Source organism: Anguilla anguilla, chromosome 13, assembly GCF_013347855.1.
Source record: "Anguilla anguilla isolate fAngAng1 chromosome 13, fAngAng1.pri, whole genome shotgun sequence".
In the NCBI taxonomy this organism is placed as follows: domain Eukaryota; kingdom Metazoa; phylum Chordata; class Actinopteri; order Anguilliformes; family Anguillidae; genus Anguilla; species Anguilla anguilla.
In genome coordinates, this window is record NC_049213.1 from 31,770,249 (window position 1) to 31,784,973 (window position 14,725).

A 14,725-nucleotide genomic window follows, 5' to 3' on the forward strand; every position below is an offset into this window, starting at 1 on the left:
GTTCAAGTGACAAAATGTTAGGCCTGTCATGACTCACAAGAAACATCCATCTCTTCAATCTTAAATTAATTTTGATATAGTATAAGCACATATTTCAGGCCGCCAAAGCATGATATAAGGTCATTGTTATTCTAACTGTAAGTTGCATACTTACCTAATAAAAAGGTGCTCAAGATAGGAGTAGGCTATTTGCCAAACCACTACCACCATTTCCTCATTAGGTTTACATATTTCTTTCATCTCCGATTACACTGAAACAATAAACCCCCATCCAGTTCAGGTGAGCTGCTTTTGATCATCCCTTAAAAATAAAAATCAGGGATTTTCGCGACTGACCTTCCTCTTGCTCACTGGGGAAATTGATGGTTTGCCTTGGAAGAGAGTTTGCCGATTACCCGAATCATACTGGATCAGATGGGCTCTTCGGGGACTGGACCACTTAAAACATATGCACCTACGTCAAACATGCCCAATGCAGTAAGAGAACCAGGTATGACAGTGTGTTCTATAACAAGTACATTTGACATGAAAAACATTGTCCCATGCATCGTAAATGTGTATGAATGTTAAACAATAGGTCGTTATACGATTTCTGTGCAGACTTAAAAATATTTGCGGGAAGGCTGATAGAACCAAGATATTTACCAGCTCTTCTTTCAAACTGACTCTAGAGAGCTGTGTTTTGATGCGGACATGTGATCCCGAACTCCTCAAATCGCAGAGCTATTCAGGTCTCTTGGTTTAAACAAAGAACCAAATCCCCGATTTTATAGTATAGGCATCAGTTTTTCCAATGCTGCGAAATAATCTGGAAAGGTTTGCGAACTATCTGTAAGAAAGTCGCTGCCCCTGCAAACATACATAACGGGTAAGTTGTGATCGACTTCCAACTGACCGTCTTGCTAATGTTATAACTAAAATGCAGTGTGTCTCTTTTCGATATGTAGCTCAATTAAAACTTCAGATTGTTGTCATTTAATGTGGACAACGTTTAGTAAACAGTTGGCATGATTAATATTGTTTGGCTTGGCTAACTGGGCTATATTTTGGTTCATAAACGGCTGCCTTTGAATGTCAAAAGCGTTCATGTGTTAACATTTATCGATACTAATATTATTAGGCTAGAGTCTAACGTAATGATTGTCAACAGTATTCGACATCATCAGTAGCCTATCACGATGGCAAGCACCAGTTAAATCCAGTTGTTAGTTGGTATCAATTTTTCGGTAGATAGGAAGCTATTGTAGCTAGCTAAATTTGCCTTCGGGCGAGTTTTAATTCCTGTCGCACGGTTTTGTTTGCATAATGCTATTATGGCCAGCTAGCTAGCGATCTGTGTTGTCTCGCGTAGCTAGAGAAACCAATGTCAACAATATGTTTCGCTGCCACAGGCTGAATCCACGCGAATATATTCAATTGCCTCCTGTAGATAATATTTCTTACTTGTTAAAACAAGTTTCCTATGCATGTTGTAATATGTAGCTAACGCTGGCTAATGCAGATTTTAATTCAAGCTTCCTCGAAAATTCAGTGCAGACTGTGTCATCATTGGCGTATTAAGGTAGTATAGAATCGACTGTGTGGACGACGCAGAATGGCATCCCGTGTGCTCTGTAGAAATTATTTTAGATATTTAAATACAAATCCGTGTTCGATAGACTGGCACATCCAGGCCGGAATGAGGTCAAATGCGGTGGTGTCAATGGGTAAAATTTAAGGGATAATCTTAGTTGATTTTGTTTAATGAAGGTTTGCTTCGTTGACCAGCCCTAGGTACCGAAACTACCTTAAATGAATATCGGTGCTCGTGCGGTTTGCATTTACGTCAACACGACTGATGGCTTGCTTCATATTTTTATGCCTTGCACGGTTATGTAGATGGGCCGTATGAAGATGCCAAAGGCAAACATCATTTAGTAGGATCATACAGTATGTACCCTCTGCTAAGGATATATTAAAGAAGAAAGGAAATAAACCGTAGATCGTTCATATTACCAAGTAGTCTTTTTCTCCCTTCTCATCTTTGGACAATAAACTCAACTGTATTCTGCCAAAGGAAGGTACCAGGGGATTCTAAAGCACAGATACACGTTCAAGCAATGTCTGGATTGTTTTGACATATGTAAGTACACGAGACATAATTTAAAAACGTGTGTATATCTGAATTAATTGCAACCGTAGATTTCAGTTGCACAGTGTGTTGCAGATGTGCTGAATAAGGACCATGGTATGGATCTTTACAGATTTTGAAGTAGCCTACCTAATGCAGTCAGGGAGTGAAAAAATGACCGTTGCAGCGCAGGGCTTGGTTCATGCTCCCTGAGTATTGTGCTTACCTTTTATGTATAGGCTACTATCATTTTGTGAATATCAATATATCCTGGAGCAAAATGTGACTGTGTCCTGTACCCTCAACTAGGATATAGGTTGTAACTCCCACTAAGGATATAGGCTAGATATGGGTAGCCTTGGTCCCATCCTGCTGTTCCATGGTATCCGTTAGCTTGTACGCCTTGAAATTTGAATGTGATGGATATGCACTGTGTGTATACAGCCCTATTTTGCTACTGAATTGCAGCACTTACGAAAACTGAGACCGTTCAGCATCAGTAGCGAGCAAAAGCCTGATGTAAGGAAACTGGACATTGTCCCTGCTGAAATGTTCCTCCCTAACACAACAAATTTGAGCAGGAAAGAAAAGACCCTTCACATGTCAGAGGGGGCCCCTTTTGTTTAATCACACTTATTATAAAAGATCTATCAATGATTCTTCATTGTTTTGTTGCTTGGTAACCAAATATTTTTTCCCCCCACAAATGATCCCTCTGGCAGTTTTGCCTCCTGCATCCTATTTGACAAGTAAATGAAAAGCAAAAGGGTTTAGTGCCTGAGGATTGGGTGAATGCTTTGTGTCTAATGGAAGAAAAACAAAATCGAACATTTCCATTTGCCCATTATGACTGTATTCATTTGAGATTGTGCAACATAACCAAGTGTACTGTCTATTAATTTTCTTTGTCTCACGAGACAGAACCATGTCTATGATGCAAAAAACATAACTGAAAGCTTCAGTCTCTTTTTCCTATGTAAAAGTGTAGGCTAACTACGGAATTACACTTTTAGGTAAGAAATTGACTGTGTGCCCTATATCAACATAATGACCTCTACAATATATAGCATTTCTATACACACGAACACTAATTAAAACGTAATTTGTGTAGCAGTAGGTTCTTGCTGCCTTCGAACATGCGTTGAATAAGCAGTGGCCATCTTCTGTGCCATCTTTATCTTTCGCACATGGAGACTATGGGGGAAAATTACCTCCCCCAAACTTCTGTCCCCACAGACAGAAGAGGGTCTGGAGTAGAGTGTACTTTCCTGCTCTTTTTCTGCAACTGATGTTTCATTTTTCAGTTATTCAACTGATGGTCTTTGGGTACATTTACACAAAAATGTAGCTCTTATCCTCCAATTAAGTTAAAAAAAAAAGTCGTCGGGAGAAAAAAACCCCCCCCAAAGTGATGCAGAAATTACAGCGCAATATGTTCACTCATTTATCATTCGCTAATGGGATGGGAGCGCATGTCACTGGAGGATGCCAAATGTCTCATGGTAGTACTGTGTGGAAATCTCAAGTCCAGGTCTAAATACAAGGGCCTGCATAAGAAGCAGAGAACGTCTCTGGTAGATTTCCCTTCGTCGTCAGGCTCCCTTGCACTTGTTGTTGAAGCCGGGCTACATTCCCAGGACATTTGACTGGTGAATCACCTCTAAAATGGAAGCTGTGTGTCTCTCGCTCTCCCTCTCTGGCTGCCCATAGGGGCAGCTGTGCCCTAGCAAAGAGGGCTGAGAGTAGCAGGTCTGCGCGCTGGGCCTTACGGTTGTTTCAAGTCAACTTGCCTGCCAGTGGGTACATGTCAGTTTGTAGTGCCTCATCTCCACCATTTCCCTGCTGATTGTTCTCATTGGAAGGTGAGTTCCAGGAAGCACTGTAAGCAGATTCATTGATCTGCACTGATCTGTGTAAGTATTTTGACAGTGACGATTCTTTTTTTATTTTTTATTATTGTTTTGGCTCTGTACTCCAGCACATTGGATGCGGAGCTGTTCCTTGGCCAATTGTGTGTTGCATCATTAGTTCATGCGCAAAGGTCTAGTATTCATTTTAAGCTTGGCATTTATATTTGGAGCCTGTTGCTGTTGCCTCTCAACATAGAGACCTAACTAAGTGTCAAATACCAGTAAACCAGGCCACCATAAAGCTGAAAAAACAGAGTAAATCGATCAGACATAGGCAAAACATTGGATGTGTCGAATGCAACAGTTTGATACATTGTTAAGAAGCAAGAACACACCGGTGAGCTCGGCAACATCGAACAACTTGGTAGACCGTGGTAGTGGATGACTTCATTTTGAAGAAAAACCCCTGTCAGACATCAGGAACACTCCAAGATGCAGGCATAGATGTGTCAACGCCTGACACAACGAGAAGACCACACTAGCATCACCCCAGAAGGTTCACTGCAAGATGCAAACCACTGGTAAGCATCAAGAACAGAACGGCGAGGTTAGACTTGGAGAACTAAAAAGTTAGTTTAAAACAAAAGTTCTGGGACAAACTCTTATTGACAGATGAGATTAGTACTGACCTCTACCAAAATTGTGGGGAAAGAAAGGAACTGCTCATGATCCAGCGCATACCACCTGATCTTTGAAACATGGTGGAGGTAGTGTTAGGGCTCTGGCATGTATGAGCGAGAATTAGTTTGCATTTTAACCTTATATTCATCGTTTCAAATCCAGTATCCAGGAGTACAGAGCCAGAACAAAAATTGTCACTGTATGTCATGTTAACTACAACATATTTATTACTGTTACCATGTGCCTCGACTCCTTACCCTAATCAGTAGGTGCCACAGTTTTAAATTTTAGAATTGTTTATTTTATGTTAAATTCTAAAGCAGGGGTTGTCAAACTTTTCTGATCAAGGGGACCCCAATAAGTTAAAAAGGTTGCTTTAAAAATAAATAAATAATATTTAAACATTTTTTCCGAATCTATATGCAGTCATTGCATATCAAGTCTGACCAGAGACACCCTCCAGTTCCTTCAGGGAGCCCCAGAGGTCCGGGAGCCCCCCTGTTTAAAAACAAATGTTCTAGAGAATTACAACACAACAAGTGTACCATAAGGAGTGTATCCATTTGAGGAACACACAAAGTGTACAGTGAAAAACTGGTTTTTGCTCCATACGTTTACCCTGCGGGGTAACTGACACCAGCATCTGTGGTGATTATTGTATTAGGACATCAGTTTGCTCAGTCATAACGCTAATGTCTTCTCCGTTCTCCCATTTCCCTGGACGTGCAGCGAAGCGGGCTGTGCCTGACAGTGGGGGACTTTTAAAGAGAGCCTGCTGAATTATTTAAAGCATGAAGCCACTTTCAGAAGCTCATCTGTGAGTCGGTGCAAGTCAGGAGGAGACATTTTGGCCACACAATGGACCTGGAACTAGTTTAATTGACTCATTTTAAAGTAAAAAAATGTATGAAAAAGAAAAAATATATATTGATGTGATGCTAGAGCAATTGCCTCCCTTATTACAAGGAGTTGAAGCAAAATGCATTAAGCAAAGTTTTGACCCGTTACAAAGAATGAAAAGTTGTAAATTGATGGGAAAATACACAGACCACAAGGCTTTTGAACGCACTCAACAACAAAAAATGTGTCACTGTCCAAATACTTATGAACTGTACTGTATCCTGTTCATTAGTGGACTGGTTCAATTTTGAGTATGCCATAATTTTGGGGAGTGTCTCATCTGTTAGTGATTTGGAACAATAGGAAACAAAGGGCTGTGCTTTAGTCACCTCAGTCTGGGGGAGGTTTTTTTGCCACTATTGACTTACATGGCCACATTGATGCCTCTGTACAGCATATCCGTTACTGAGACAGTTACTGAGACAGCTTTCATCCCAATGTGTATTTCTACATGGACACATGTAGGCTGAGCTCCCACATGAGAACTTTCCAATGCCATTACTAATGTTAAAGCTATTATCCAACATCACGTGTAATACACCACACATTTTATGGGAATACGATTAACTTTGCAGATGGATGGCAAAATGTATCCTATGCAAGATATGATTCAGGTCTCATCATACAGTGAAAATATGGAGTTTACCAGATGAGATTTTCGGGTTACCTCCGCTCTGGATGAACCACATAAGCCCATATCCTGGTGTCTGGAAACATGGAAAGAACATTGTATAAGACAGAGACATTCCTGACGTGAATGTGTAATTTGGTTATTACGTCAGGACAGATTGGTTTCTGAGGCTTGAGGTCTTGTGATCACATTGACAGCCTTGTGGGTCCAATTTTGTGTAAGAGCTGTTGGGTGGGGGGAAAAGTGGGGAAAGTGAACTGCTAACCCTTCATTTTGTGCCTGGAACCTGTCATTGGTCTCAGTCTGGTTCTCTTTCAGAACGCATCATCACAGCGCCGACCAATGACATAAAAGAAAGCCTGTCTGTTTGGAATAGTCCCGGTTGTCTCATCTCAGTCTGGATTCAGAGGGGTCTCCTCACGACTTTGTCAGCAACAGCTTGATTTATTGCGTTCCCCTCAGCCAATTTGTGAAGGCTTTAGCTCCAAGCACCAGACAATTCTGTGGAGGATGTGTCGTTCCAGTTTAAATTCAGGCCAACTCTGATGGTTTCTCATTAATACTCATTCTGAAATCACACCGTGTGCAAGTAACAAAAAAAAAAAAAAAAAGGCTCATAAACACGTATCCAGCTTCATGTCATCATCTGCTGCGTATCGTTAGCTTGTTAGTGTGATTTGTAATTCAGACAATGACAACGTTATCCCCTCTGCAAACTGTTTTATGCAAATAACAACATAAGGACACATTAAAAAAAGAAAAGAACAGGTCGTTCAGCCCATCTAGGCTCACCATTTACCTGCAAACTGGGAGTATCCAGCTCTGGAATACCCCCGAGGCTCTCTGTCTCTAATACATGGCTTGGCAAGCTGTTCCGTGCTGTTGATGCCTCTTTAAACGAAAGAAATGAAGTTCCTGTTATGTGCAGAATATGTACATTAAGCTAAAGTTCTGCTTATTGTATAGGAACAAAGGCATTGGGTAACTTTAATGTAGCCGCCTTTAATTTGTACTCGCAACGTTTTGCTTTATATCCCAGCAATTTCTCTGTTTCCCACATGCATAACTTTGTATTTTATTATGATGAATATCATTCACCGGGTTATTGCCCACTTGATTCTGTTTAAATAATCTCAAATTACTTTAGTGTGTTCCAATCAGTTTGCGGAACTGGAACAGTAAAATGGAACTAATGTTCTCATCACGATCATTTACAAATAATAAAGAATGATTGTTTTAATAAAGAATGCAGACCCTTCTCTCAGTGGGTGAAGTGTATGGAGCTGATGCTCTCACGAGGGGATTAGTGAATGTGCAAACGAACACCTTGTTTCCATTGAGCACAACAGTGTTGTTTTTCCAGGGTTAGGTTGTGGGTAATGGAAGCATGGGCAATGCTCACACCCCCGAAAGCCTCTTGGGCTTTTGATGTTTTTTTAGAAAGGGCTTTTTCTTGCTGCTGAGTTGTGGACTTAGTCAGACACGCACACGCACACGTCTTTTGGTCGAGGTGGGGGATGTGGGACGTCCCATGAAAGAAACATGCCTGTCCTAATGTGGTGGATGGAGCTGAGCCTGGTTTATGGGCCTCGTCAAACCTGCAAGTGGGAGAATGCAGAAGAAGCCGCTGGAGCAGAAGCAGATGGATAAACACACAGTTACATGACGAGTACTGAAGAGGTTTTAGAGGTGTAATTCCTCCCCACAGAACGTCATCTTACACAAAGATGGCTGTTCCACAACAAGCTGCCGTTTCCGGATTGCGCAGAAGTGCACGACCGGGAAGGAATTTAGGGCGTGTCTGTTGGTTGTTCCATGAGTACTGATTGAGTAGAGGGACAGGCGCAGATGATTAAACAGAAGTGGAACCGAGCTTGGCCATCGCATTGCGGGAATATTGCATGTACAGTTTTGGAAAGCGGGATAGAAAGGAAAGCCTTCAAGTTATTTTTAGTGTGATGTTAAGCTCAGGAAAATCTCTGGGCCCAGGGGTTACAAATCTACTGAGGGAATTCTGCTAGCTCAGGCAGAGGGCATTCTGGGAGTATGTGATGCTGATCTGTGAGCACTACATCACACACACACCTGTTTGACAGACATTAGACAAAATTAATTGAGCAGCCGAAGTTCAAGAAAAAGGATGTACTGTCTACACTTTAAATGTTAGCTTGTGATCTAAATACAAAATACAGGCAGTTGCTGTTACTGTGTTCAGCAACCACTGCACCAGGTGGCAAGGCTATGCAAACATCTGTAGATGACTGCTTGTGAATATGGTGGAAAAGGGTGGTGGGGGTGGGGGTCAAATCTGGAGGATTTGGAGGAACTGCCTAAACTTATCAGAACCCAGGACCACACAGTAAAAACAAAAGCTGACTGAACTGGTTTTGGGTTCCCAGGGGGTCCCAGCTGGATTTTTATTGGCTGTGACTTTTAATCAGGAGAGATGCAGGTGCGAGTTGGTCTCGGGGTATTCATGACGACATACGAGGAGATCCCAGGTGAAGGTTTGGATTAGTATAAAACTGACTTGCTTGAATCGGTCATGACTAGGCATTTTGACTCCTCCTTCATATATGGCCAAGTGCTGCTCACGCCATTCCAGAAGCATCACAACAGGGAAGAAATAGAAAACAGATGAGTCCCAGTGCTTTGATCTAATGGGGATCTTAATTAGCACTTAAAAGATCGTAGGGCTATTGCGCAGCTTCAAAGCACCGTTTGAGTTGGACGTTTTCATTGAATAGCAATGGTTGATTGAGCCTTCATGAAGAACAAAATTTGTGAAGCCATCATGTGTTAATTAGTGATGTTAAATCAGTCACAAGTGTTTCGCTGTGGTGAGCTGTATTTTCAGTCATCAAAACAAGCTGGTGATTGACAGGTGTAATGGTAGCTCCACTCGCCACGTAGTCCGAAGTTTCACTGATTTGTTTTTTATTTTTTTTAAAGATCTTGATTTTTTAATAATGTCTCTGGTGCTTTTTCTTTCTGTTTCTCCGATTCTGCCGCTGTGCCACACCGGGGGGGTGGGGGAAAAAACAGAGGCTTGTCGTTCGCTGTCGAGTCCCCGAGCGAGGTCAGGGAAGGACCCGGCCACCGACCGCCACGCCATGATGGAGGGCGGCATGCAGCTGCTGAACCGCGACGGCCACAGCATCTCCCACAATTCCAAGCGGCACTACCACGACTCCTTCGTCTCCATGAACCGCATGCGGCAGCGCAGCCTGCTGTGCGACATCGTGCTGCACGTGGGCGCCAAGGAGATCAAGGCGCACAAGGTGGTGCTGGCGTCCTGCAGCCCCTACTTCCACGCCATGTTCACCAGTAAGTGCCCCCCCCCTCCCCCCCCTCCAGCCATCAGTACCCACCCCCTCACCACTGCACCGGCAGGTAGATTCTGACCCGGGATCTTTCCCAGCTTGAGGGTTGTGCTGGCACATCCAAGAAGGGCCGTTAGCACTGAAATACATGTTTCTACCCGTGATAAATTCCTCTTCTGCCCTTACATTATGTTTTTAAAAAAAAGGGAACGCCCCCTCCCCCTCACTTGTGTGTGCACAAAGTTGTCTTTTCTATCTTAAGTGCACTCACACTCACACCTTTTTGGCAGGAGTGTGTGTGTTTAGTAAGCCCTCTACTGGTGTGGTCTGCTGAAAAAAGGCATGTTGGGAAAGCTCGAAGAAATTAATCCTACCGAGGCAAGGGGTCACTGGTGTGTGATGAGTCATGGATGTCACACTGACCTGGGACTGGCAGGGTCTAGAGTTGACACCAGACCGTGGGGCCATTCTACACCCTACAAGTGTCTTTTAGACACCCAGCAGCCCCCACTAATGCAGTTTAGGGCTGTCAAATTTCACATTTAGATTTGATATTCAAATATATATATTTTAATAAGAAAAAAACCGTATGTAGCAACATGGCTGAAAGCTGGGAACTTTAGTTCCTTTTGGTGAGCCCAGAGAACTGCTTAGCTGCATCCCTCTTGAAAAGGAAAATGGAAATAAAAACACTAAGGCCTGAAATTGGGGAAAAGTAAATGAAATCGGTTTCCTGTAAAAACGTTCTTCTTGGCGTCTCACCGTGCAGATGAGATGTCGGAGAGCCGGCAGACCCACGTCACGCTCCACGACATCGACCCGCAGGCGCTGGAGCAGCTGGTGCAGTACGCGTACACCGCCGAGATCGTGGTGGGCGAGGGCAACGTGCAGGTGAGACCCTGTCCCTCTGCGGGACATTTTTACAGTGATGACCCCCCCCCCCCATGCTCTAAACCCCTGTTACTCAAATCACGGCCCCCAAGGTCTGAGCACTGGTGGTTTTCCACCCTCCCTTTACCAGGGAGTCAGGTGTGAATGCAGTCTGGCCAATCGGTAGCACTAATTATTCAGTTAATTAGCTGGGGGAAAAGGAAACCAGGGACGGATTTGGAATTGAGGTCCAGATTTGAGTATCCATGCTCGAAACAGGCCTCCTCATTACAGGGCTCCACAGTAAGCTGGGCTCAGTTGCCTGGGGTGGGCCCAGAGCGAGAGCACTGGGAAGTCACCCGGGTTGGCCTCATTTCCATCGTCTCTTTTGCAAAGGTCTCACTGTAAATAATGCAGCAAATATAAATGATTGATATGTATCAGTTAATGTGGGTACACAGTTGTGCTAATCTTTATGTGCCCAAACAAAGCAAAGCTATATGTAGCTACTGTTACGACCCCATGGGTCTAGGGGTGCATGGGGTATGTAACTTGATGTTAAATGGCCGGGAGATGTTAATGCTGTAGATTTGGTAACAACAAAAAAAACACAGACAAAGCAGCAACTCAGTGCACGGGTGTTTACTGTGATAAACAAAACGGTGCAACAAACTACCAGACATATAACAACCCAGACACACACTACCAGGGTCAACGGACGCTGGATGTTGCCAAAAGAACAAACAAACAAGCTAGCTAAACCAGAGAGTAAACTAATCTAGTGTATCAAGTACACAAACAAAAGGCCTATCTACTCTAACTAGCAGACTGAAATACAATTGGTTGGCAATCACCCCTAAGGACTAGTGAATCTATACATAACATAGCCTACGGGCATATGTACAGGAGCCCCCAGTCTTACCTGTCCCAAGCCTTGGAAGTGTACATAAAACAAGACAAGTTCAAATGAGGTGTTAACATACATAGTCAAAGACATAACACAGAGCAAACAGTCAGACATCCATTGTTACAAACAGGTGGGGTTTTTATAGTAGATGTGGCGAGTTATGATTGGCTGTCCAGAATTGACACGGAGGGTGGGGCTTGGTGAAGGTGGGACTTGGTGGATGGTGACTGACAGGTGAAGGCAGGGAAGTCCACACAAAAGAAAAACATGGCACGTAACACTTCCCCCCTTAAGAACTATCTTAACACATTTATTTATTTTTAAGTTAGTTAACACACATGGTAATCTTATACCCCACTCCATTCTAAAGTACCGAAGTACATAATTACCCCATTTTTTTTTTTTTTTTTTTTAAACAGGCGTACACACATTGTGACAATTTCCCCTTACCTATACACAATTCAATACCTGACATGATATTTTTATTTTTAGCACATAGTGGTGTTACCGCACTATTACACACACAATTTATTCAAATGTTTTAATTATTCAAAACTACGAGACAATGTATCAGCCAGTACATTGTCAGTCCCTTTAATATGGCGAATATTTAAATTATATGCCTGTAGAATCAGCGACCAACGCATAAGGCGCTGGTTCTGATTGTACATTCGCGATAAAAACACTAATGGATTATGGTCTGTGAAGACCTCGACAGGGGTAGAACTCGAGCCAATGTACACCTCGAAGAACTGCAAGGCTAATAACAACGCTAGTGCTTCCTTTTCGATGGTGCTATAGTTTATTTGGTGTTTGTTAAATTTTCGGGAGAAGAAACAGACAGGGTGATCAATTCCATCTTTATCTTCTTGTAGCAGTACCGCACCAGCTCCTAGAGCGCTTGCATCAACCTCTAACTTAAACGGTTGCGCAAGGTCTGGAGCCGCGAGTACAGGCGCACTGCATAGCAAAAGCTTAACAGCCTCAAAAGCTATTTGGCAGTCTGAGGTCCACACAAAAGGTTTCCTAATACTAAGCACACTCGTTAAGGGTGCCACAACAACCGAGAAGTTCCTACAAAAACTCCGATAATACCCTGCCATCCCGAGGAAACGGCGTAACTCACGCCTACTAGTAGGCGCAGGGAAACCAGCAATGGCAGCAACCTTTGCTTCCAATGGCCGAACTTGGCCATGACCCACTTGCTTTCCCAGGTATGTTACTGTCGCTTTGCCAAACTCACATTTGGCGAGATTCAGAGTTAGCGTTGCTTTGGCCAACCTCTCAAACACACAACGCAGTACGGAAACATGGTCGGCCCAATTATCTGACCTAATAACCAAGTCATCTAAATAGGCATAACAATCCGAAATACCCATTAGTATTGTATTGACTAGACGCTGAAACGTGGCCGGAGCGTTTCTAAGGCCGAAGGCTAAAACATTATATTGGAGGAAGTTATCGGGGGTAACAAACGCTGAAATCTCAGACGCGCGAGGAGTCAACGGCACTTGCCAATACCCTTTCAACAAGTCAAGTTTAGTGACAAACTTAGCGGCACCAATGTTATCGATGCAGTCCTCCATTCTCGGTAGGGGATAGGAGTCTGGCACCGTAACCGCATTGACTTTTCGAAAGTCAGTGCAGAAACGTGACGTTCCATCAGGTTTCGGCACAAGAATACATGGCGAGCTCCATGGACTAGCACTGGGCTTAGCCAAATTATTTTCTAGCAGGTATTGCACTTCCCGTCTCATAGCCTCACGTTTTGTACTATTAACCCGATATGGGTGTTGTCTAATAGGGGCGGCACCGTTCACATCAATGTCATGATGTGTTACGGTAGTCTGCGAGGGAGTATCACCAAAAAGATTAGGAAACTCATGTATTAAATTAACAATATCAGACCTTTGAACATCTGATAAGTGAGCAAGGTGGGACGACAATTCTAACAAAGTCTCCGAATTGGTGAGTCTAGCACACTGCTGAGGGGCGTTCCGAAGCACGAGGCCATCCTCATCCTCTGTACAATTAAAACTGGGGTTACTAGGTACAGGGCTAATGCTAGAAACTCGTGACACAGGCAGAACTTTCTTCACATCCTTCGACTGAAGTGTCGTCCTAGAATTATATGCCTTAAGCATATTAATATGGCACACGCGTGACTGACGCTTACGATCGGGTGTTTGAATTACGTAATTGCTTTCACTCAGTTTTTCTTCTACAGTATAGGGACCAGAAAAACGAGCAGACAAAGCAGATCCAGCAATCGGTAGCAAAACTAGGACCTGATCACCAGGTTTGAAATTGCGATCGACAGCCTTCCAATCAAAACGACGCTTCATTTTACTCTGACACAAAGAGAGCGATTCTTTAGCAATGGAACAGGCATGATGCAATTTCTCCCGGACCTGACTAACGTAATCCAACACATTAGGCTTTATATCCGAGTCATACATGAACTGATCCTTTAAAACTTTTAAAGGACCCCGAACAGTATGCCCAAACACTAGTTCAGCAGGGCTGAACCCTAACGATTCCTGTACCGCTTCTCGTAAAGCGAACAGAATGTATGGCAACCCTTCTTCCCAACAATTTCCAGTCTCCAAACAATATTTGCGGAGAGCCGATTTGAGAGTCTGATGCCAACGCTCTAGTGCCCCCTGGCTCTCAGGGTGGTAAGCACTTGCGATCTGATGCTTAATAGCTAGAGACTGCACAAATTGTTTAAACTGATTCGAGACAAAGTTAGAACCCTGATCCGTTTGGATAATTTTAGGGAATCCAAATATAGAAAAGAACTTAGTCAGTGCTTTAATGACGTTCTTGGTAGTGATGGTGCGCAATGCAATAGCTTCCGGAAATCTAGTCGCGATACACATTATAGTGAGCAGAAACTGTTGACCAGACTTTGACTTAGGAAGCGGACCCACGCAATCAACAATTACATGCTGAAATGGTTCACCAAGTACTGGAATTGGACAGAGCGGGGCTGGTGGAACAACCTGATTAGGTTTTCCCGTGACCTGACAAATGTGACAAGACCGACAGTGTTTTACAACAGCACTTTTAAGTCCTGGCCAAAAGAAATTCTTTAACACACGATTATACGTTTTAGAAATTCCCAAATGACCAGACCATGGATTTTCATGTGCCAACGCTAACACCTGTGGTCGATACATGCCAGGTACCACAATTTGAAAAACCACACCCCATTCGGCTCCCTTAATTAATGAAGACGACCACTTCCTCATTAACAAACCATTATCTACAAAATAAGCAGTCGACTTTTCTTCCATTGCAACAGGTTTAACCACCATCTCAAAATACTTACGCAAAGACGGATCATTTTCCTGAGCAGCAACTAGTTGTTCGCGAGTGACAGGCAATTTATCTGAGGCAAACTCTAGAGATAAGGTAAGAGATTCCTCTTTTTCACAAAAATCTTGAGGT

The 14,725-nt window shown here is 43.2% G+C and overlaps 1 protein-coding gene across 3 annotated transcripts in view; it reads left to right on the forward strand.

Annotated features, from left to right (window-relative positions):
• The first annotated feature begins 518 nt into the window (after positions 1–518).
• The window catches only part of klhl17 (kelch-like family member 17), a 31,130-nt gene continuing 16,923 nt past the window's right edge, over positions 519–14,725 (forward strand). Inside the window, exons 1-4 of one of the 3 annotated variants that reach the window (XM_035387547.1) lie at positions 519–868; positions 2,057–2,122; positions 9,218–9,499; positions 10,265–10,386. In XM_035387547.1, coding sequence (XP_035243438.1) covers positions 9,286–9,499; positions 10,265–10,386 — 336 coding nt within the window. In that variant the 5' untranslated portion in view covers positions 519–868; positions 2,057–2,122; positions 9,218–9,285. Of the gene's footprint in view, positions 869–898; positions 2,123–9,217; positions 9,500–10,264; positions 10,387–14,725 lie in introns of those variants that run through there. The other 2 variants (XM_035387546.1, XM_035387545.1) reach the window with 2 other exon arrangements.